Source organism: Lygodium microphyllum, chromosome 9 (genome assembly GCF_053477565.2).
Source record: "Lygodium microphyllum isolate KBCC chromosome 9, Lygodium_microphyllum_v1.1.10, whole genome shotgun sequence".
Classification (NCBI taxonomy): Eukaryota; Viridiplantae; Streptophyta; class Polypodiopsida; order Schizaeales; family Lygodiaceae; genus Lygodium; species Lygodium microphyllum.
Genome location: NC_141143.1, coordinates 111,719,005 through 111,743,379, shown reverse-complemented (window position 1 = coordinate 111,743,379; position 24,375 = coordinate 111,719,005). Strand labels below are relative to the sequence as shown.

General features: G+C 42.6%; 1 protein-coding gene and 1 pseudogene across 2 annotated transcripts in view; one reads left to right on the top strand and one right to left on the bottom strand.

Moving 5' to 3' along the window:
* Nucleotides 1–1,555: 1,555 nt before the first annotated feature.
* LOC148031425 (Molecular chaperone Hsp40/DnaJ family protein) overlaps nt 1,556–24,375 on the bottom strand; it is a 108,736-nt gene continuing 85,916 nt past the window's right edge. Inside the window, exons 3-11 of one of the 2 annotated variants that reach the window (XM_087684964.1) lie at nt 10,612–10,707; nt 10,367–10,497; nt 9,954–10,149; nt 9,681–9,856; nt 9,464–9,593; nt 4,586–4,746; nt 4,397–4,479; nt 4,081–4,195; nt 1,556–2,067 (exon numbers count right to left, since the gene is read on the bottom strand). In XM_087684964.1, coding sequence (XP_087541090.1) covers nt 2,022–2,067; nt 4,081–4,195; nt 4,397–4,479; nt 4,586–4,746; nt 9,464–9,593; nt 9,681–9,856; nt 9,954–10,149; nt 10,367–10,497; nt 10,612–10,707 — 1,134 coding nt within the window. In that variant the 3' untranslated portion in view covers nt 1,556–2,021. The other variant, XM_087684963.1, reaches the window with a different exon arrangement.
* The window catches only part of LOC148031427 (uncharacterized), a 34,049-nt pseudogene continuing 30,796 nt past the window's right edge, over nt 21,123–24,375 (top strand).

Sequence of the window (24,375 nt, the reverse complement as noted above, 5' to 3'; positions counted from 1 at the left end):
ATCCATATCCCAACATTAACCTGATTAAGTAATAATCACTTTACTTCTAAGCCATCCTCACCTATAGCATACCTCAAACAATGAATATGTAAAATATGTTAAATTGATGAATTGGTCCTTGAGCAATGATAATTATGAGACTCAAACATCTACAAGAGGCTCATATTTCTGAATGTAATTTATCTTTTGATACATGTGAATATAGCACACCTACACAAATGTAGCCATGAGATTGGTGAATACCTTGAGAATGAGGTGGTTGTTTCCATGCATGGCATAAACACAATTGCAATGTGTACATTAAAAAAAATCTAAGCTCGACTCAACTTAGTTAAACCCCAAGCCAAGGAACATACAAAATATAATAGAATAGGACTAAAACCAATTGTTGATTACATATAAGAGTTAGGTTACATATATTAGTTAAGTACCTATGGCACTAAAGATTGAAGTAACCTATTGCAAAGGCAAATGGCCTAAATTTTGAGTCTACAACATATGAGGTGAACAAACAAACCTCAAAAGGCAACATAGCTTATAAGAGTGGAGATAGAAGAGTAGCAAGCAACATTGACACATTAAAAGCATAGTAAAGCTACAATCTTTCAAACACCTTAAAGCAAGATGTGCTAGCACATAATGATGAGCACTCTACACTACCTAAAACCTTACATAATGAAGCATTTGCAATCCCCTCCAAGTAAGGCATACACAAGAGCACCAAAATATTTGCTTTATGACACATCAAATTATACCCATTTTAAATTGCCCAAAACTTTATGCATGTAATTAAAGTTATACACAACCCCCTCCAAACCTAGTCTATCGACTCTATTTTATGAATTCCAAATACTAAGCTTTAAATTATGCAAATGAATAACACACTAACAAGAGGAGTATTTATCATTTACATCACATATGCATTTTGGTGTCTTTCTGTTATCATGGGTTCAAGGTTTTACTACAATAGATCTTTGAGTAAAGATTTCATCAAATGAGAATACTCCTCCAACTTGTATCTCTACATTTCTATATTTATGGAAGCCACATAGGGTGTACATAAGCCTCTTCATAGCCAAACATACACACTACAATAATGTCAACGATTTGAAAACCAACAATACACTCTTGAACGAACCAACATTGAAGTGTTTGTAGGAAAACTTGTTTATTCATGAAGATGGAGTGCCTTTATACAAGCTTACACATAAAGTGGTAGGGTTGTGGATAAGTGCACAAGGACAATTTGGATACTCTTCAAGGGAGTTTACAATGTTAAGAAGTCAAGATGCCTACAATGACATTACAATAGAATCCTTGTTCAAATGAGGTGGCTCAACACACATCATTGAACTAAAAAGGCATGGGAAACTCTCAAAAATGCTCAACCCTCCATAAAAGCATTGAGAAAATATACTATTTGACCCAAATGCATTCATTGAGAAAAGTTACTACTTCTGTGTGTGTGTGTGTGTGTGTGTGTGCGTGCGCGTGCGCGTGCGTGCATGTGTGTGAGTGAGACATGGACACGTATTCTCTCTCTCTCTCTCTCTCTCTCTCTCTCTCTCATCCATTGAAGCTTCTTTTTGGGCTAACAAGATATCACATTCAACCGATGATTTCTATGATTAACTTGGAGAGATCAAGAACTCTCTCTCTCTCTCTCTCTCTCTCTCATCCATTGAAGCTTCTTTTTGGGCTTACAAGATACTACATTCAACCGATGATTTCTATGATTAACTTGGAGAGATCAAGAACTCCTTATCTTAATCCTTGAGTGAGCGTACGAGTCTTATCTATCATTCTTCTTACTCAGAATAGAAACGACATATCATGCCTGAGGTCTTCTCTACTGAAACTTGGAGCTTCCATTATTATACATTCACTCCAAAGAATAGCGGTGAACTGTTACATGCCCACTCCATGTTTGGAAACTCAGTTTGGTTCTTTCCATAGTAATGTCTACATCAATTGTTGAAAGAAAATATGGTAATGGGAAAAAAATATATGGTGTCAGTCCTCTAGAGATTGTCCCTTAGCCATCTCAGAACCCCGGTCGCAGCCGATCTATGTAATTCATGCCATCCAAAAACAGAGGAACATACAAATTTCAGGCACTCACCAAAGAACCGTGCATCTTGTTAATGCCGAGTATCCTTAATGCCTATGTTTATGTTTAATTAGTCTTCCTTGGAAGGTGTTCACTACTGCAGGCAAGATCACTAATGTTAAGAGTATAAGCAGCAAAAGGAGGCAATTTCTGCTTGAGATTGAAACGCTTGGTGCAGGGAAAGTGTGCTGCTGAAAGACCAGGGCATGGACACTGATACACCCGAAATCATCAGCCCTTGATCGTTGCCTGCCAGGTTTCCCACCAGACCCATGCAACCAAAAAATGCAGGATGTCCAATTGACAATGTTATCTGGTCTGAAAATCCTAGTTCCTACTTTGCAATTAAAAAAACTGCTCCGAATATGCCTTGAAGAAAACAGAAGCATATCAACACAACTCAGCCACCCCCACAGCCAAATCAGTGTCTTCAAGCATTCAAAAGCCCCAAGCAACATAGTTGACAGGTTCACTCAAAAAGACAAACACTGGCACAAACTCAGACACCCATATCCATAGTTCTCAGTAATCATCCAAACTACAAGGCTGTCGAAGCTATTTGTATTCATTTGAGTGTCACAACACCGTACACACTGCTGAGGCATGAAGTAAATTTAAGTTGCATGTACCATCCGCAACAGTACCAATCTTGAATGGATAAGTAGATTCGTGCACAACTAAACTAACTACTATACATGACTAAGCCTATCCATACATGCTTTAGTAAGGCACATGTATGCAGTCTGGAAACTTGAGAACTCAATCAACACTGGCAAAGCATCAAACAAAGTTCATTCATAGACATGAATGCAGTATCATGCACAGATGAAATTTGAACGCTTTAAACATTCTCAGGGTGAAATGCATCTATATTTCCTCACACTGATGCAGATTGACTGTAAACTAGAGCACCCTCTAGACTGGAGTTATGGCAAACCAGATTTTGGGACTCGCATGTATATTTTTATCTCTATTTGAGATTTTACATCAGCCAACTGGAGCACCTTACCCAGAAATTCATTTCCTGAAGATGTGTCACATGCACCCACTTGCATTTCGGCTATGTGACTTGTCTCAACAGATAAGAATGTGCCCACTTGAATGGGCGACATGGACACACCTCAATAGGTAGTATGAAAGGTCTCACAGACAGGTGCACTAGACATTGTGTTTCTCGTGCATCTGGGGTAAGTTACATGTTGCCTTCAGCAAGCAAGCAAATTAGCAATTCAATCAGAAAGCTGTAACCAATTGGAGTTTGGGGAGGCATCTTTTTACACTCTAATTTGAGTGGGGATTTAAAGTTGAGCCAGTTTTGAAGTCAAATAGAAGCTATATCCAAAGAGTGCTACTAAGGGGTATAAAAGTCTACATAACCTGTAGTAGGCACACTTAAGTCCCTTGTCTAGCTAGATATAAGTGCTAACTATGTGATTGCAATTGGTTGAATACATGTCAGCCTTCATTGCATGCCTGAGTGTACAACTGTGTGGTTGTTCATCATCATGTTTGTTGTCCCAGTTGCACGGCTGCTGTGTTTACTACCACTGGGTTTTGCAGCAGCCTATCCTTTCATGAAACATGTGCATGATTGCATGATGAATGTCTAGCACAGTCCCAATATGTTTAAACAATTTCAAAGGCTTCTTTCTTTTTTGGTGACACTAGAACATATATGGGGTGGCTTTGGACACTGTTTTTGGTTGTCTTTTGACAAAACTGTGTCTTCCTATTTAGTCAGATACCAGATCCGTGACACCTATGCAGAGAGTGTAGAGTCAGTGAAGACTGCTCGAGTCTCACACGAGACTAGCCAACATGAACAAGAGATATGTCATCTACGATGAAGGGGATTGTGTATTCCTCAGGATCACAAGCACATGACAGGCACTATGTTACCCTGAATTTAGTGTCTGCATTTTCATCTCCTTGTATGAATTGTACTACGTAAGGGTAAAGTAATATCTCACCCTGCAAGCTTCTTGATGGAGCCCCATAGTCCTTCACCCTCACTGGTCTCTTTCCCCACCCGATCATCTGCAGTTACTTTGCCAACACTGCTTGTTTCACTGTCAACTTTTGCTCCTAAATATACAAAATAAATTCAAGATAAGAAGATAATACTGAGAAACAACACAAAGCGAAGATAAGAACTTAACACAATCAGTCCTATAGCATAGCTATTGAGCATGAAGTCCTATGAAAAGCTCCTTTATCTTAACCTACACGAGTATCTAACACATGCTTAGACTTGGGACCATCTGAAACTTTTCAATGTCATCTTACGTTGTTGCCTTCCCGAGCGAATCCTTGGGCTATTCTTTGCATAGAGATTTGCAAGGTCCTCCACAAGTTCACGTTCAGCTTCACTGTAACAGTCAATAAACAACTTGTCTTTCACAGATTCCAAACAGAACATTATGATTTTAAGAAATAGGATTAAAAAGTCCTCAATTGCATCAAAAGGGGGGATACCTTAGACGAGTTGGAATAGACACCTTTATGGTAAAGAAATGGTCTCCTCGGACTGAAGGCTTGTTCAATTTAGGTACTCCTCTCTTTGACAACACAAGCACATCACCAGGTTGTGTTCCAGGCGGTATTTGAAGATCAGCTGGACCATCAACGGTTCTCACCTGATATTAGATAATAATAGGTAGTAAGTAGTAGCCATTCAACAAAATACCCAGCATGCACATCATACTATAAGCCATGGAAAAACAAGATAAAGTTTCTGATCAAAGAAAAAACAAACCAGTATGAATATAAGAAAACAACCACCATAGGAATAGAAAGGTTCAGAAAACACTTGCATCACCCCTTGCTACCACAGAAGTCAAGCTACCATTCTAATTGAACATTAAGCAACGTCAACAAACCAACAAAAAAAGGGGGCCTTTCAGTTACTGAAACAAGCTCAAACCGTAAAACATAGGCAGTTAACATGTTCAAGAGTTTACTACTTAACACTTCTGGCTTACTCAACTTAAATGCCAATCATTAACAAGTTTTGAACCAGATGAAAACGGTTATATCTTTGTGGTTATGTTCAGTGGAACTTGCTGGGTCTTAAAAAAGCACATGGAAGGTCAAGTATATGACAAGTGTTTTAGATAGAAAACTAGATACTTCATCTAGGGATTCCTAATCGTGAAAGCCTAATGCGTACCATGATACTGCAGCTAGGGAATGTCAGTGAGATAACCCTGGCTTACAGAACTCCTCAACGACTGTCCTACATTCTTGATAAACTGTCCAATTCACTGGTTTCCTTGGCAGCTTTAACCTTAGCAATTTGTTTTCCAGTGATTGGATTGCTTCAAACGCAGCTTTAACCTTGGTAATTTGTCATTCTTTTTTGGGATGAGCTCATAGGTGATTTGCTACTTAATTCCTTCCAATGATTGGATTGCTTCAAACACTGATTTATTTTCTTTTCCATGAAAAGAAATTCTATTGGAAAGTACTCAGCAATCACTAAAGTGAAATACAACACAAGAATGCCAGATGATAAATTAAATCAGTATAGGCACTGGGTATCTCCCCAGCTGGCTGCTCTGCAGAAATACTGTCCAGTACAATGGCTGTAAAAATAACCAGTCTCGCAGTCTACAATTCAAAGACCTGTAGAGTATCCAGATGGAAGACGTCTAAATTCCAAACGGCTAGGAAGGCCTCTGAGTCATAATCTAATCTTTTCCATGTACTTTTCAGGGCACGGATAATCTCTGACGAAATTTGAGAGCATGTCTCGCAGTTCACACTCTGTAGCCTCACTACATTCTGTGTCCTCCCAGATGTACCAAACAATAATGTAAGATAAGATCACATCTGCAATGATGCCCTGCAGACCACTTTGTTTAAGTGAAGTCCACAGTATGTGCAACACTTATTTGCTGGCCTGTGATGTGGAGAGAGATGATTTTCTTTAAATCCTCACATCCAGAAGGTGAACCTCTACCTATAACCTAGGCCATTGCTCTCCCTGTCAAATACATCTCTCCTGCCATCAAAAACCAACCTACGCTTGTTGTGCAATGTGTTAATCAACCAAAGTCATTAGCTCCATCAACAATTAATTGTGGTGCATTATTTCCTAATTTTAGTCTCGACTCTCCATTAATGGTCCCAAAAGGTTTCCTTTGTATTATTGATGTTTATTGCACATGGTAGCACAAATGCTTTAAAATCCCCTATAAACAGGGCATCTGTGGGCATTCTACCTCCTCCTCATTCATCCACTCCAGTCTCTCCCTTCTCCAACCAGCTGACACCTACTTCCTACAGCCTTGCAACCATCTTCCACAGCCTGGCATACTTTCTGCATCCTGGCAACACCTTTTTCAGCTGCAGAGCTGATCCCACTACTGTTCAAGTTTACTCAGCTGCCTAGCCAACCTACATTTTGTGCAGTTCCAGCAGTCGTCCAGCATCCTGCATGGCTCCTAGAGCAGTCATTTCACAGCAGCTCCTAAGGACTGATTGTGTTTCACTCCCTGTACTGCTGTCCTCCATCATCTGGCTTGCCCAAAGGACTGTGTTTCACTCCCTCCACAAAGACTACTCATTCGCAGCAGGTGCTGCCATCTGATCAGCTAGGACAGTGCCGTCGTATCCTAGCTTTGATCTGCATCATCAACTCAACTCTGCTCACCTCAGTGCTGGTCCCGGAGACATGAAACTCTAAGGCTCTTTTCCATTGTATCAGCATTCAGCATGATTCATTGAGCCTGATTCGTTATTACATTCATCTTATGTGCTTCTGGGTGATGTGTCACACTCTATATTCCTTCTTGCAAATCATACCATTTCTTTACACAATGTTCAGTTCCATAAGCCACAGAAGAAACTCTAGCATTTTGAGACATTGGTCGCTCTCGCATTATTCTAGCATGTATCTACATGGAGACTAAACTTATACCATATGAGCCTCCAGGACGCCAGGGGAGCCAACCATAGAGGTGTCTGAGAGAGGATGATAGAGGCAACCACAAAAGAAGTGTATAAGGTGATGCAATGATCACCAGTGATAAAGATGTCCTCAACATGCTCAAGAGCCCTCATGGCAGCGAACATGAATGAATAGACTCCATATCCAATTAGACATCATCAAGCTCCATATCGAAAGTATGTGGAGGACACACCACTCTATCCAGTAAGGGTGGAGATTGCCATTTATCTACACCATTTATCCACATCACACATGATCGGTTTATAGTATGCATGATTACACACACGTTACATGGTTTGAGATTTACAATTCATTGGACATGCACATCATCCAACCAGTTGCAAATGGAGACAACCAGATATGAAGCTCAAGCAAACAAGCCCAGCGAATCAGACATGCCAACCATGTCATCTGATCATTGCTGAGATGAAAGAGTATAACATTTGCAAATGCCCATTTGCTATGAGATCCAAGGGAGATTTCACCACCTCTTCCAAGATAGCTTTAGCAGACTCCCAAAAAATGGAGTTTCCTGATTAGAGATGCTTTGGCCTCTTTCTTTCAGAGCTCCGCAGATACATAGAGATCTTGTTAAAATGGTCAAGAGCATGACCCACAAAGGGTACCAACCAATGAGCTATTACAAACTTCTTACAACCAAGATAACATAGCAAGTTCAGGGCCATTATCACCCACCAAAGAAGCCAAACACCATGCTACTTTTACTTGGATGCTTTATTCTCAACGTTACAAAGCCCAATGACAGATGTTATCATATGGCATCCATCTAATATTGAAAAAGTATCAAACCAACCCCAAACCCCCCCATGCCCAGTGCCTTCTTCCCTCTTTTTTGATCCCTGGATAGTCATCAGCTCTTTCATTTTCATTTCGTGTTCATTCCCATTGTGTATCACTTGATGAAGGTATCCCTAGTGAACATATATGTATGGGCTTGACTCTGTAGTGAAGCACTCTAGATATGTATTGGATGTGACCCAGATACAGTAGTATACACACCAGCCTTATGCTTGTTGCTGCTAGGCATTGAAGGACATGGGATCTGTCCATGGAAACTTTTAGGAGAGTTGGAGACTTCTGAGAAATTTCCGGCCCTGGGAGGTGACTTTATTGTATGGCATCCATCTAATACCAAAAAAGCATCAAAAACCAACCCCAGACCCCCCATGCCCAGTGCCTTCTTCCCTCTTTTTTGATCCCTGGATAGTCACCAGCACTTTCATTTTCATTTCATGTTCATTTCCATTGTGTATCACTTGATGAAGACATCCTTCATGGACATATATGTATGGGTTGGACTCTGTAGTGGAGCACTCTAGATATATATTGGACGTGACCTCGATACAATGGCACACACCAGCCTTACACTTGTTGCTGCTGGGCATTGAAGGAGATGGGATCTATCCATGGAGTTTTTTAGGAGATTTGGAGACTTTGAGACAGTTTAAGGCCCTGGGAGGTGACTTTACTTTTATGGCTGATGACAGGCACCTGGCCCACCAGAGACCACCTTTTGCCGAGTTGCTCCAAATGTATATTCAGAAACTCAGAGACTTTGCATTTCAGATTGAATCCAAGCACATAAGATTCAGCAGAGAGCCTTGACCATGGTCTTCTCAGAGGTGGAGCTTGGTCACTCTGAACCAGCTTGGCATATGAGGATCACCTAGACGGCATTGCCCTCAGGGATTCTTGTGACTTAATTGCCTGCACTGTCACTCAGGATTTTTCATTGTCAGACAGAGAACCTACAAAACCGGAATTGTAGAGACAGTAGCATGGAACATCTAGAAGGACAAATGTACACATGCCATAGAGCAACAGAGGATTACTCCAACTGGGAGAAATTGCAGGAGATTCTAAGAGAATAAGGGAGAGGTGAGAGGAATTTCAATGATTTTGGGAATCATGTCTGTTTTTCTGTAATAAGAGGAAAAGGGTTGTACAAGCCACAAGTGTGGCACTTTTGTACGATGACACTCCCCTCTAGAGCAGCCAGCCTGGGAGCACCCCCCCTTGCCCTTTGTTAATGTACCCCAGATTGGGGATTTCTAGTTCACTTCTCTACGTTTTTTTGTAGCCCAATGAGCCCTTACACAATTAGAAGGATGTTTTCTCATGCTAAAGAAGGGAACAAATATACACGCACAAGACTGTTGAAATGTAGAACGATTCACAAGTTCATCATCCCCAACAAACCACAACCTATAGGTGCATGTAGCTGAAAAACACAGCAATTTTTTAGTTCTCAAAAATTAGCAACTCCTTTTGTAACAGAATGGATGTTAGTCACCATATCCTACCAGCTCAAAGAAACACAGAAACTTTTTTTATTCTCGAAAAGTAGCAACTCCCTTAGTATCAGAAAGGCTGATATTTACCTTCACAGTTTTTCCAAGAATTGCATCAGTGTAGTTGATTGACACACTGGAATAGAGATTTATTCCCTCGCGTTGTAAATTTGGCTCTTCCTTAACATTAAGAAAAACATAAAGATCTCCAGCTGGGCCACTGGATAACAATCAGTGTAAAAGAGTCATGCTGCAGGATTTAAGGACCCAAAGATAAATGCAGAACTCGTCTATAAGTAGAACATACCCCCTTGTTCCAGCATCGCCTTCACCTCGGACACGTAGTGTACTGCCATTGCTGACACCAGCAGGAACTTTTACCTTTATTAGTTTCTTGACCTTCAAACGTCCTTCTCCTCCACATTTTTTACAGTAGCTTGTGATTACCTCCCCCTCACCACCACAGGTAGAACAAATAGATACCTGTTTGTATCAAACAAATTAAATTTATCAAAATCATAGAACCACACTTTACTTATTGGCTCAGGATACACATTTTGCACTACTATGTAGTCATGACCTGTGAGAACATGCCAAAAGCTGTCTGCCTAGTCTGCATTACTTGTCCCTGGCCCCCACATGTAGGGCATATTTTCTGACTGTTTTTCGACTTGGCTCCAGTACCATTGCAGACTGTGCATGTCTCCAAATGGGTAACTTCAAACCCTTTCTCTGTCCCAAAAATGGCTTCCTCAAAATCCAGAGACATGTCAAACCTACACATCAGCCCATTATCTTCTGACTAAGAGAAGCAGAAATATGCAAACCTTAGCACTAGCGAAAGCAATATCATTTAGAATGTTCAGCAAATCTACATCATATTCGGACATGTCTGAAGCACTTTATGTCTTGCTGATATCTAGGGGAAAACGGCATGCAAATGCAAAGCTCAGTAACTCCCTGACATCAGCTTCCCAGGGTAGAAATACTCACCTTAAATCGTCACCTTGCACAGGCATACCCTGCCTACTTGTTCTGAAAGATGAGGCTCCCATACCTCCCATGCCACTGAAGCCACCCATGCCAGTTCCAAAAATTGTATCAAACAAATCAAAGGGATTTGTCTGGAGTCAATGAGCACATATCAACTTATCAAAAAGAAAGCCTTTGTGAAGAAAGAACAAATTCAGAATATGCCAGTTATCAATTTCTAAGAGCAGAATGGAGGTTTAACCCACAGCATAAGTTCCTGTGCCATTTCCAGAAGCTGCTCCATTCACCCCTGCTTCACCAAATCGATCATACATGGACCTCTTTTCATCATCTGAAAGAACCTGTAGAAGCCGTGTATTGTAAGCACTGAAAAATGCAAGCATAAAATTCAGACCCAACTAACACTTAATGCAGAGAAATCAGTTTTATATATTCTCTTCACAAACTAATAGATGGACTATTACTGCTTGCTGGTCTGATCTGGAATTAGGATTTCAGTGGAGAATTCAAGAAGAGAAAACCTGATGGTAAAGCTGTCAATTTTTTTTTTTGCTCCCAATTGGCACAATCTAGTTTTATGATTAATTTAATATTCCCCTAGTAATTTTATGCATGCCTACACATCATCAACTTACTTGGCTTTGGCCTCTGTTCTCACGCATTAAATGGCATGAACCCATGCCTTAGCACATGTTCACACATGCGCCTCGTGTGTATAATAATCATGCTCCCCCTAAACCCCATATTTGTATACACTATAATACACGAATGGTCATAATTCCTAATAATGTTTGCTTGTGACTGCCGCCTTAATCGACATAACACCTCCTCCCTCTCTTAGGAAATTGGAAACAAAAATGGGAAGATGCAACTATAAATTGGGAAACCATAATACACGAATGGTCATAATGTTTCCTCATGACTGCTACCTTAATCGACATAACACTTCCTCCCCTTAAGAAATTGGAAACAAAAATGGGAAGATGCAACTATAAAATGGCACTCACATGCTGCCATGTAAGCCTTCTATTTTACCAAGTACTCTTGCTAAATGGGGTTCCCTATTCATCTGCGAGAGGATGTAGAATCCTCTCAGTCTCGTCTAGAAAAGATAATTTATCGAAGAGTTCCATTACCTCATCTCTTGACATGAGATTATCTATATCACCCAATTTCTTCTTTGGCTCACTTACATGGAAAACTCAATGTATCTTCCTTGTGGCAAAAAGTTGGAGCTTTAAGCCATCTTTCCTACTTGCTTAGCTAGTTTGAATAGCCAACAATACCTAGCCGATAATTTTGGACATTGACCCATCTTCACACTTTCCAACTGTACAAGTACCCTAACACAAACTTGCTCTCCTGCCTCCAAAAAAAAAGAGGCCTTCTACATTAGTGAGCATAGGCTTTGTCTCTATCCTATGCCCCTTCTTAATGATGCTTTGTGCAAGCTTTGACATTTGTTGGGAATAAATGCCCTCATGCCTTTTTTAAATGTGCTCGGGTGTGAACACACCCTTAGCACTTGTACTTATATATATATATATATATATATATATAAAACCTAAAGAGGTACACACTTGTCATTGTACCCACAAGTCGTGCTCACTCTCACTCTCAACTTTGCTTTCTCTCTCTCTGTCTCTCTATTGTTAGCAAGCATTGTGTGTCTCGCTCCTCGCGCCACCTCTCAGCTCAACAAATTGGTATCAGAGCTTCGGCTAAGGTCTTCACGCTCCTCGGAGTCCGTGCAAGACATCTCTACTGTTTCGCTTGCGCGAAATAATCAGGCCGCCAGTGTGTGTGCTGCACTGTCAGTCAATAGTCCAGAAACCCTAAATCTGCACAGGCGACAGGTCGTTTTTGACCTGGTAGGCAAGCGACAAGTGGTTGTGAACCATGCGACAGCAGGCGACAATTTTTCAGGTCAGCAACAGGTCATGACAACAGGCGACTGGCTAGCGACAGGTCACGACTGAAGGCGGCTGGTCACGACTAAAGGCAACTGGCTGGCAACAGCTTCCGTGGCATCAGGCGGCAGTTTTCTGCAAGGCCACAGGTCACGACAGCAAGTGGCTGGTAAACGGGAGCAGATTCATCACTTTCCAAGCATTTTTTCGTCATTTTTTGTCAAACTCTTGCAATTTTCCCTCTTCTACTACCGAGTGTTCGCACGCATAAGCATCTACATCAGAAATTGCAGACACAATGCGCATTTGAATTGGGGATTTCGCCAAATTAATTGAAATTTTGCTCATTTGAGTGAAATTTCTCAACATTGGACCCATTAAATTTGGGGCTTTTACTGTATTGGTGAAATTGTAATCAGCTGAGTTAGATTGGCTGACATTGGTGCACATCTGGACCCAAGAAATTTGGGGCTTTTGCAAAATTTTGTGAAATTTTGCTAATTTTGCCTGTTTTATGCTTTCAGGAACATGTATTAATGCAATTGGCACAGATCGGTCAGTAACATTTGAGGGTTTTGTTGAAATTGCTCTATTTTGGCAAAATTGGCATGTTCTATGCATGTCAAAGACAGTGCACATGTATGGTTGATGCTTTGAGCACAAAATTTTGGGACTTTTGACCTTGCATGTCAAATTTTATGCCCGTGGGTACATGTACAACAGAAATTGCAGCTACAATTTGGGACTTATCATGTAATGTAATGTATTTTCCCTTGGAACAGCTATAATCACTTGTGGAATAATGTAGCACATGGTTTGGTGCTTCTGAAAATTTACTTACAAATCTGAAGAAATTTCTGCTTCTACGTGGTCATTTACTGCTAGTTGGTACTTATTTGTACCTTGGTCACTTGTGTGACAGTTTGGGCCTGCATTTGCTGAATTTCCAGTCACATTTGGGTTGAAAATCATGGCTGGCAGCAGTGACAGCAGTAATCTCATGCACATTAAGAAGATTGAAGGAGCAAATAACTTTACAGTCTAGGAAAAACAGTGCTACAATATCCTGTTGCAAAAGAAGCAGGCAAAGCCAATTAAGACCAAAGGAGCAAAGCCTGCAAACATGGAACAGGAAGATCTGGGATGAGTTAAATGAGCTTGCATGCTCAACCATCGAGCTACCAATTTCAAATGCCTTGCTGTTTAACATTGAAGGTTTGGATTTTGCATATGCTATTTGGACTCGACTGGAAGAACTGTATGCATAGAAGAGTGCTACAAGCAAAGTGTATTGGCTGAAAAAGCTTATGGATTTGCGTATAAAAGAGGGTACAGCAATGTCTACTCAGTTGAGTGAGTTTAACTCCATTTTCAGCCAACAGGTTGCCTTGAAGTTCTTGATGGATGAAGAATTTAAGGCTACATTCTTGCTTTGCACTCTGCCAGAGAGTTGGGAAACATTCAGGACTGCTATGAGCAATTCTAATGCGATTCTTTAGTAAGCTGATGTAAAGAGTGCTCTACTCATGGAAGCAATGAATCAGCAGAACAATGCATCCAATAAGTCTTCCAATGCTTTGCATACTAGGGGAAGATCACAGCAGAAAGGCAAACTTGATAGCAAGGGACGCAGTAAATCACATGGAAAGGATGTTGAATGCCATCATTGTGGCAAGAAGGGTCACTTTAAACGTGACTGCTACAAATGGAAGAAGGAGAAAGGAAAGTGCAAGAAAACAAATGATAGCAAGGAAGAGAAGAAAGAGAGTCAGGCTAAGAAGAGCAGCGTCAAAATTTAAGAGTGAATGTAGTCACTCATGACAGTGACAATGGGAATGACGTACTCTTGGCCTCTTCACACTTTAGTACACATGCTTTACCTGCAAATATAGATGATGACATGCATACTTGGATTCTAGATTCAGGTGCTTCCTTTCATGTCATCCCTCATCATGAGTGGTTCTCTGCCTATACAGGGGGTCGACATGGTGTTGTCCATCTTGGGGACAACTATGCATGTGACATTGCATGTATTGGCAATGTGCAGTTGCAGTTTCAGCATGGTTCTGTCTTCACACTTCAGTATGTACAACATATACCTCAGCTCAAGAAGAGCTTGATTAGCACAAGGCAGCTAGATGACGATAGATTTCATACCACCTTTGGTGAAGGGAAATAAAAGATCTGTAAGGGATCTAGAGTGATTGCCGGCCGTTGTAAAAGTGATACCTTGTATCTTCTCCATGTATCTGGTATGTGTGACCATGTTGTTGCCGTGACCGAGGAGCCAAGTGTTTCTTTGTGGCATGGCTGGTTGGGACACATGAGTCAAATTGGAATGAAAGTGCTCTCTCGTTTGGGTTACTTGCCTTTTCTTCGTTATGCTAATTTTGAGCATTGTCATCATTGTGTTTATGGTAAACATGCACAGACGTCTCATAAGAAGTCTCTTTCACTGAAATCTTCTCCTCTAGAGTTAGTACATTCCAATGTATGTCAGATGCCATGATTATCTTTAGGGAAAAGGAAATATTTTGTCACCTTTCTCGATGATGCTACATAGAAGGTATAGGTTTATCCTATTTGTAGCAAGGATGAAGTGCTTAACAAGTTTTAAAAATTCTTGGTATGGTTTGAAAATCAAACTGATAAGACACTTAAGTGTCTTCACTATAACAATGGTGGAGAATATGTGTCCAAGGCCTTTCAGGCATTTTGTGACAGCAAAGGGATCAAGAGGGAGCTTACTGCCTCTCATAATCCACCCCAAAATGAAGTTGCAGAGCGTATGAATCGGACTATACAGGACAAGATCCGTACGATGCTATCTCATGCTGCATTACCCCATGGTTTAGGCAGAGGCTGTTATAACAGCCGTTCACTTGATTAATCGGTCACCAAACAGGTCTTTTGGAAAGGGGGGGGGGGGTTCCCCAAGAAGCATGGTCGGGCAAGCCACCTTCATATGCACATCTGAAAGTGTTTGGCTGTGAGGCTTTTGTGCACATTCGTAAAGAAAAATGTAGCAAACTTAAGCAAAAGTCTTGTAAATGCATTTTTCTAGGATATGGTGACGAGGGTGAAATGGAGTATAGATTATGGGATCTCGAGAAATGGAAAGTAGTATGCAACAATGATGTTATCTTCCGGGAACATCGCATGCATAAACAGCCAGAAAAGTCTGAGGAGGTCTATAGGGTTGTATTCCGGAAAGAAATACCTTTTGGACAGCAAAATGTGCCCGTTGTACAGCTGCAAATACCTGTTGTAAATGAACCTGTAAATGCAGAAAATAATTCTGGAAATTATCAGCCAACTATTGCCCATGATAATCAGCCACTACATGTGCAGGAACAGCTAGGACAGCAAGCTGTTAATGCTGATTTGCAGGCTGAAATGCCAGGACAGCAAGCTGAAAATGCTCAACAGACAGCAAACAATGATCATTGGGTTAGGAGATTGTCTAGGGCTACTAGACAACTTGATAGATTCATTCCTGGTGCAAACAATGTGGTTGATTATGTCATGTTGACAGACTCTGGTAAACCATCTTGCTTCAAGGAAGCAATGGACAGACAGGACAGCAAGAAATGGTATAAAGCCATGTTGTCAGAAATGGAATCTATTGAGAAAAATGGCACTTGGGACTTGGAGTAGTTGCCTAAAGGGTAGAAAACACTTCCATGCAAATGGGTTTACAAGATGAAGGTCACTTCTGGTTCCTCACCAAAGTACAAAGCAAGATTGGTTGCGAAGGGATACAAGCAGGAACATGGAGTTGACTTTGATGAGATCTTCTCTCTTGAAATCAAGATGACCACATTGAGAACCATTTTGGGCTTGGTTGCAACTGAAGATATGGAGCTCATACAGATGGATGTAAAGACTGCATTCTTACATGGTGATCTGCATGAAGACATATATATGCAGCAACCTGAAGGGTTTGTGGAAAAAGGGAAAGAGAAGGTGGTATGTAAAATCAAAAGGAGTTTGTATGGGTTGAAACAAGCACCAAGATGATTATCTTGGTTCTATATGTTGATGACATACTGATTGCTGGCCGGGATACTCATGCCTTGGACTCACTAAAGCAAAGTCTTCATGGCAGCTTTGACGTGAAGAATCTTGGTGATGCAAATCACATTCTTGGCATGTGAATACTTAGAGATAGGTCAAAAGGATTACTCTATCTATCTCAGCAAGAGTATATCTCCAAGGTTTTGCAACGTTTCAATATGGAGGGGGGGGAAGTAATTGGGGTTCCATTGCCTTCATATGTGAAACTTAGTGCAGAGGACAGCCCTACATCTGATGATGAGAAGGCTGAAATGGCCAAGATACCATATGCTTCGGTTGTTGGCAGTTGGCAGTTTGATGTATCCTATGGTTGCTACACATCCTAACATTGCCTTTGCAATGGGAGTGGTTAGCAAATACATGGCAAACCCTGGTAAAAAGCATTGGGAAGCAGTGAAAGGTATTATGAGATACCTCAAAGCCACAAAGGAGTTGTGCATCTGCTTTGGAAAGCATAAGGCATCTATCATTCGCTTTAGGGATGCACACTATGCTGGTCATGCACATTGAAGAAAGTTCACTTCTGGGTATATGTTTACCTTCATAGGAGGAGCAGTCTCTTGGATCTCTATGCTACAAAAGTGTCTTGCATTGTCTACTACAGAGGCAGAGTATGTGGCTGCCACTGAGGCATGCAAGGAGGCTTTATGGCTCTCACGTCTGGTGGGAGAGCTTGGCATTACAGAGTCACCTATTCTCCATTGTGATAGTCAGAGTGCTATCATGCTAGCACGGAATCGCATCTTTCATGCAAAGACGAAGCACATGCAGGTGAAGTACCACTTCATTAGAGATGTACTTGATAGCGAGAGCATTGAGCTTGTCAAAGTACATACAGATGATAATCCTGCAGACCTTCTCACGAAGGGTCTTCCAGTAGAGCGGTTTTCTCATTGTCGATAGACGATGGGAGTTGGATAGATATATGTATTTCAGCGTTGTACATACCCAGACTTAGCTGATTCTTTTCTCCTCTTAAGGCACATTGCCTTTAGGTGGAAGGTTGTTGGGAATAAAGGCCCTCGTGCCTTTTTTAAATGTGCTCGGATATAAACACACCCTTAGCACTTGTACTTTCATATATATGTCTATCTAAAAACCTAAAGAGGTAGACACTCGTCATTGTACCCACAAGTCATGCTCACTCTCACTCTCAACTCTGATTTCTCTCTCTCTGTCTCTCTGTTGTTAGCAAGCACTGCGTGTCTCGATCCTCGCGCCACCTCTGAGCTCAACAAAATTTATTCATATTTACTTATTGAACCTTTTGTCTCCCTCCCCCCCGCCTGCTCCATTTGTCTCTCTCTCATAACTAAGTAGCTACCCTATTGATAAGTCACTTATTTTATTTAACCACTAATCCGGCTTCAAATCTCGCTTTTTCATGTATCTATACTAAATGGTTGTGCAGAATGTAGAAGTTGAATCCAAGACCTGTTGATCACCAGGCTTTCAACTTAACCAACTGACATACACTCATTTGGTCTCTCTCTCTCTCTCTCTCTCTCTCTCTCTCTCTCTCTCTCTCTCTCTCTCTCTCTCTCTCTCACATATGTGACAAGGCAAATATGGATTAAAGATTAGTATAAATAAAAATTTTGTAAATGACCTAGGTACACATACACATACACTAGGCCAGCTCATCCAGAAGGACACACACAGAGAGCAGTGACAGACTTTTTCTACGGAGCCGACCCTACTGACACTACCAGCCTAGCAAAGACAGAGCCACCCCGCCAGACACCTTCCAAGCCATGCCGTGGAGTCACATTGGATAGAGCCATTTCCCTTCGTCGAGCACGATGACCCCGTCTACCACAACCACGTCCGAGGAGGCCACACCATAGTCGGATTAGAGCCATTATCACAAGATATCGAAGATTCACCACCAGGCATATCAGTGAAGCAACTAGGGACTGCATCATAGCTGAGATCATGTGCAAATCTTGAGATCAACTACAGCCCATAGTCTCCACCACACTTTTGTACATGACTCTATCAGATCTCGTTCTCCTTTCCTTTCCTTTTCTTTTCTACCACTACACATGGTTCAATCCTAGTATAGTCCCATCGTATAGTTATTTTCAGTACATTTTCAATATTGTTTCATAGGCCACCTACTTATTTATAATGTTATCTTTACCTTACTGATCAGATGACATTAGACATGGATGTACTCTGGATTTTGTCTCATAGGCCACATTGGCCTTATGTAGACGTTAATATCTCTCTCTCTCTCTCTCTCTCTCTCTCTCTCTCTCTCTCTCTCTCTCTCTCAGAGGTGACTGACTGTGCATACAAAGGATCTCTTGTGCTTGTAATTGCTAATATGTGCAAAGTACCAATTCCACATGTAGTAGCAATTGAAATTGCATAATTTTTTCAAGTAGTGCTCTTGGGATGGCCCTTGGAGGACACAACAATTGTGTAAGCACAAGGAGCTCTACGTTAAAACTCGTATATTAGGATTAATAGACTATATCCCATGGAGGGCTGCAGGATAGTTCGGTACAATCCATCCAATTAGTGGACTTAGTACGTTACCGAACATACACAAAAAAATATCACATAAAATCCAAAGTTTTGTACGGTCATTAAAAAGTACATAGAAAATTAAGGGTTAGGCTTCTAAAAATTACTCGTTTTAACATGAGTAGCTATCCATGAGATAAGAGTGTCATAAGACATTATCCATCCAATATTAATACAGTTTACAAACCATAGATGTCTTTGCTTCAATTTTCAACAATGAGTTATAAACATGATGAGACATCGAGACAAAATGTAAATCCAAGACTCTAGTCACAAGTAATTTCCAAGATCCAATTTCATTTAAAAGATTGAAAACATGTACAATGGATCAAAAAAAGAAGCTAGCTGCAATGATGGATCATGATATGGCAAGTCACAAGTGCCAAGTGGCAAGTACAAAAGGTAGTAGATACAAAAAAAAAAAAAAAAAAAAAAAAACTAAAGGCTGAGAATCAAGGTGAGCTATGTGTAACGCCAAGGCTTCAAGAAGAGGCTTAGGCATTGTGATAGGGTAAAGAATATAGAGATGTAAGTAGAGATATGGGAAGGGAAAGAAGAGGAGGTTTTTTTTTTTTTTGCAAGTAAAATGTGGCTGATTATATTACTCAAAAAATCTGATTACAACGGAGTGCTCATGCTCAACAGACTAACTGGAGCTGATGCAAAGTCACCAATACATCATGTATACAAGCCTCTCAAGGCGGTCTGGGAGCAAGAAGCCATTGGGGGGGGGGGGGGGGGGGGGGGGAGGTATCGCCAACTGGGGCAGCCTGCCTGCATCACGAAAAACCACGGTTGCACTCGTACGTCGAACGGAAAGATTCGTATCATACGAACCGTATGGTACGTATCCGTATGTATCCGTACTGTTTTGGCCACGTATCCCGAGGGACAAGGCGAGCTATCCAGAGAGTTTCTGGGCGAAACGGGCTGGGGAAAAAGACGTAAACTGGGCATGATTGATCATTCCCTCTTGTCTCCAAGACTCCAAGGCTGCATCAAGCTCCCATCCCCTCCAAGCTCCCTCTTCCTCTCTCCTCTTCCCTTCTTCTCTTGAGTCTTCCTCCCATCCTCTCCCTTTTCAAAGTTCATTCTTCTTCCAACTTTCCAAGTTTCCCCAATCCCCTCCCTCTTCAAGCATCACCGCCGATCGGAGTGACAAGTCTCGACTCTCTCCTCTTCATCAGGCCTCTGGCCTCGCCTTAGCACCATGACACGCGAGAAGCATGAGGCCTTTAACTTGCACGCCATCCATGTAGAGAGCGACACAAAGAAGTCCAACTCCCACAATTGGATATGCAAGTATTGCAGAAGGGCTACACAAGTGGTGCGACCCGGCTTCTCCAATATCTTTCCAAGAGGAGGGGGCAAGTCGATCCCTCAACACATTGCAGACGAGATTCTCGCCAAGATGAGAGGGGGATCCACTAGAGGAGGAGGTGGCGGATCGGCGGTGGCGGCATCTACACCTATGCCTACTCATGAGAAAGCCTCAAATGTAGGCCTATCTTCGACCGATGCGGGTGAGGCCTCTGCCATTGGTGGTGCCGACTCCACATCCTCTTCGAGCTCTGGAATTGGAAAAAGGCAAAGGTTGGAGGCTCATGCGGTACTGGAGAGGCAATTCTCTCTCTCACAAGCTCCCGCTCATACATGTGGATCGGTTGCCTTTCTTAGAGAAAGGCAACGACAAGCTGATGTTGAGATTGCACGCACAGTGATCGAGTGCAATCTTGCATTCAACATCCTAAAGCATGAGCAATGGAAGAAGATGGTGAGAACCATCGCCAATGTGGGCCCATGTGAAGCATGGAGCGGCGTCTCATACAATGATATGAGGACAAAGAAGATTGATGAAGAGAAGGAGAGGATTGATAAAGCCCTTGATCCTATTCGGGCCGCATGGACAAAATACGTTTGCTCCATTATCACAGATGGATGGAGTGACCGTAAGAAATGGGGTATCATCAACATACTCGTTTCATATCCACTTTGCTTATATTTTTTGCGGGCCGTAGACACCGGCAAGAGGGGAAGAAAAACGACCGGCCCATTCATCTACCGCCACATTCGGCAAGCTATCATTGAGGTACACATTGTCTTTTTAAAGTTTCTTTCATTATTCATGAATCATAATTAGAATTTTCAAGTCATGATTCATGATTCATCTCTCCCCGAAGCTTTTATAATTTGTGCCATGTATGATGTGCTTGTAGGTGGGCCCATTGAACGTGATGCAAGTTGTGACCGACAATGCATCCAATTGTCGGAGCATGGGCCATTTGCTTGAGGCCAAGTTTCCTTCGATCGTGTGGACTCCATGTGCAAGTCATTGTTTGGACTTGCTCATGGAGGACATCGGGAAGATAAAATGGGTGAAAAGGGTGGTACACAAGGCTACATTTGTTGTCACCTTCACGGTAAGGTGAAGGTGCTTGTGATGTATCACGAGCATAGCAAACTTGAGTTGAAGAAGCCTTCTTCAACTCGGTTTGCTTATATGTGGTTATTGTTGGAGCGGCTTTATGAGGTGCGGTCCGCCCTACGCCAAACAGTGGTGTCTACTCTATGGAATGACTGGGATGAGCATGAGACAGAGGAGGCAAAAGCCATGCAACGGCTGTGCCTTGATGAGCAGTTTTGACAGAAAGTCAGTGCCATTGTGATTGCTGTGACTCCCTTTTATAGGGTGTTGCGCATGACTGATTGCAAGGGGTCCACCATGGGTCTTTTCATTCACTTCTTTAGAGCGGCATTGGTGGAGGTACATGCTTGCACAATGATCACAGATTCTCAGCGTGCATACATCATAGAGATAGCAGAGAGGAGATGGGCATGGATGCATAGGCCTATCCATGATTTTGCAACATTGGTGCATCCGACCTACAAGTGGCCGACAATCATGGATGACAAAGAGCCCCGGTCAGATCAGCTTGCATATTTTGTTGGGTATCTCACATGCCTTACTTACGCCTACGCTCATATGGGAGTGTGCGGGTGATCACTAGGACACTGGGGCACTTTTTACTCTCGGTAGGAGAGGTTTTTTCCCCCAGATTATGTGTACTATTTTGTATGTGCTTGTGGTGCACACTTACGGGCACTTACTGTGTTCGGGTGTGAACAGCCCCTTATAACTCTAAGGTATAAGGGTTATCATTTGTACTTTCAGTTGACACTCTATTCAGTACTATTGCATTGGGTGTCGTGCTCAACTCTGTCTCTCACTCTCACACTGTCTACTGCACTTCAGCTGCACCTCGATCCTCTCCCATCTGACATTTGGTATCAGAGCTCAGCTCAGAGCAGTCTTCAGTCTGCAGTCTGCAGCCCCCGCCAGTTCTGCCCCAGCCGCCTGTTCCTGCCCAGTCCTGCCTGCGCCTGTCAGTCCGTCAGCGCGCAGCACCAGACGACTCCTCTGCCCAGCGTGCATCTCCAACAATCAGCGCGCAGCACCGCCCTGCCCAGCGCGCCACCTGTACCTGCGTGCTGCCACCTCTGCCCAGCGTGTCCTCTGCCCTGTGTCTGCCCAGCGTGCCCCTTCGCCTGTCAGTCTGCCTGCGCAACCTCCCTGCGCTGAGCTAGCCTGTGCCGTCAGCTCCAGCTGCCAGCGCGCCACCTGTCTCCACCAGCCAGTCCTGGGTGCCGCCTCCTCCGCCCAGCGCGCGCCCAGTCCTGCCTGCGCGTGTCACTGGACCTGCACGCCTGTACCTGTGCATCAGTCCGACTGTACCCAGCAGTCATTACCTCGGGAATCGTGCCCGTCGTCAACACGCAGAGGTAACATTCTGCACTTTTCTTTTACACAGGAGTTCGTGCAACAGGTTCAGGTTCAGCATTGGGAAACGTGCTGAACAGCAGGTTCAGTTTTCAGCATTGGGAAACGTGCTGTGTCTGTCTGTGACACATTGAATGCACATTTTGGGGCTTTTGTAACAGACATTTGTGACAGAAATTTTGGGCAGAAAATTTTGGGGCTTTTGATGTTTTAGTGCTGCTGAGCACTAATTGCACCTTGGGAAGCGTGCATCAGTGACAGTTTTTTTTTTGACAGAGTACCCTTTGCACATTAATTGCAGACTTGTGTTTGCTGCAATTTCTGGAAATTTGCAGATTTCCAGCCCGTACTGCATTGACATTGCTCTATTACCTTTTGGGAAATAATGGCAAATCAGGGAGGAGATGTATTCACCTATGTGTCCAAGGAAGACCGATTGGATGGGAACAATTATTCCCTTTGGTCTTTCATGATGAAGAATGTATTAGTGGCCAAAAATTTGTGGGATTATGTCAGTGGAGAGGAAGCACGACCGGGAGTTGTGGCTCCCGCTACTCCTCCTCCAGGAGGACGTGCAAGAGGGCAACCTCAGCCCCCTCCACCTCACCCCGCTCAGCCACTTCCCCCAAGAACTGCAGCTCAGAAAACTTGGGATACACGGGATGCACAGGCTATGTCGCTGATTGCATTGGCAGTTCAGCGTTCTATCATTCCTCATATTCGTTCAGCAGCTTCTTCACAAGAAGCTTGGTTGATATTGGAGCAGATGTTTGCAGGAAAGAATGAGACTCGCATCTCTTTCTTGAAAAAAGAGCTAGAGACTCTAAAGATGAATGAGGGTGATTCTATGCAGGATCATCTCAACAAAATTCAGGACTTGCGGGAGCAACTCATGAATGTGGATGAGTACTACTCAGATGCGCAGCTGATTTCTACGACAATGAATTCACTGCCTCCCTCTTACTTGGCTTTTCATACTGCCTTGAACCTCACTATGAGGATTTCGAAAGAGCCCATCACTTTCATTCAGCTTGTCAGTTTGCTTCTAGAGGAGGAACAAACTAGACGGAACAGTGGTGTGGATGGTATAGCCTCTGAGCAGGCTTTTATGTCAAGGCAGAAGGGTAAAAACAGCCAAGGGAAAAATGCTTCGCAGAGTTCTGGTAGTAGTAACACTTCACAGACAAGTCAGAAACAGGGGGGCACGCAAGCCAAGAAAGGAAAATGCCATTACTGCAAGAAGCCTGGCCACTACATCACTGAGTGCAGGAAACGCATCGCCAAAGAGAAGAAGAAGGAGTCAAGGATGTCTGTTTCTGCAGCTCCTTCCACTGCTAGTGAGTCCGCGTCCTTTGTTGCAGACAGGGACTATTGTTTTTACACTTGCAGTTATGATGTCTCTTGGGCTGATAGAGCATTTAGCTCTACAGAAGATGCTGACACTTGGTTCTTTGACAGTGGTGCTTCACGGCATATCACATTTCGTAGAGATTTGTTTGCTTCTCTTGGTGCACCTCCCATTGGGAAGTCTGTTCAATGTGCTAATAATGCATCATACCCTGTTCGTGGTATTGGGGAGATTCAGCTTACAGCCATTGATGGCTCTATTCTCCGCCTACAGGATGCTTTGTATGTGCCTGGCATTAAGAAGAATCTGCTTTCCATTTCTTCTATGGCACGTTGTGGTTTGCAGGTCACCTTTGATGATGACC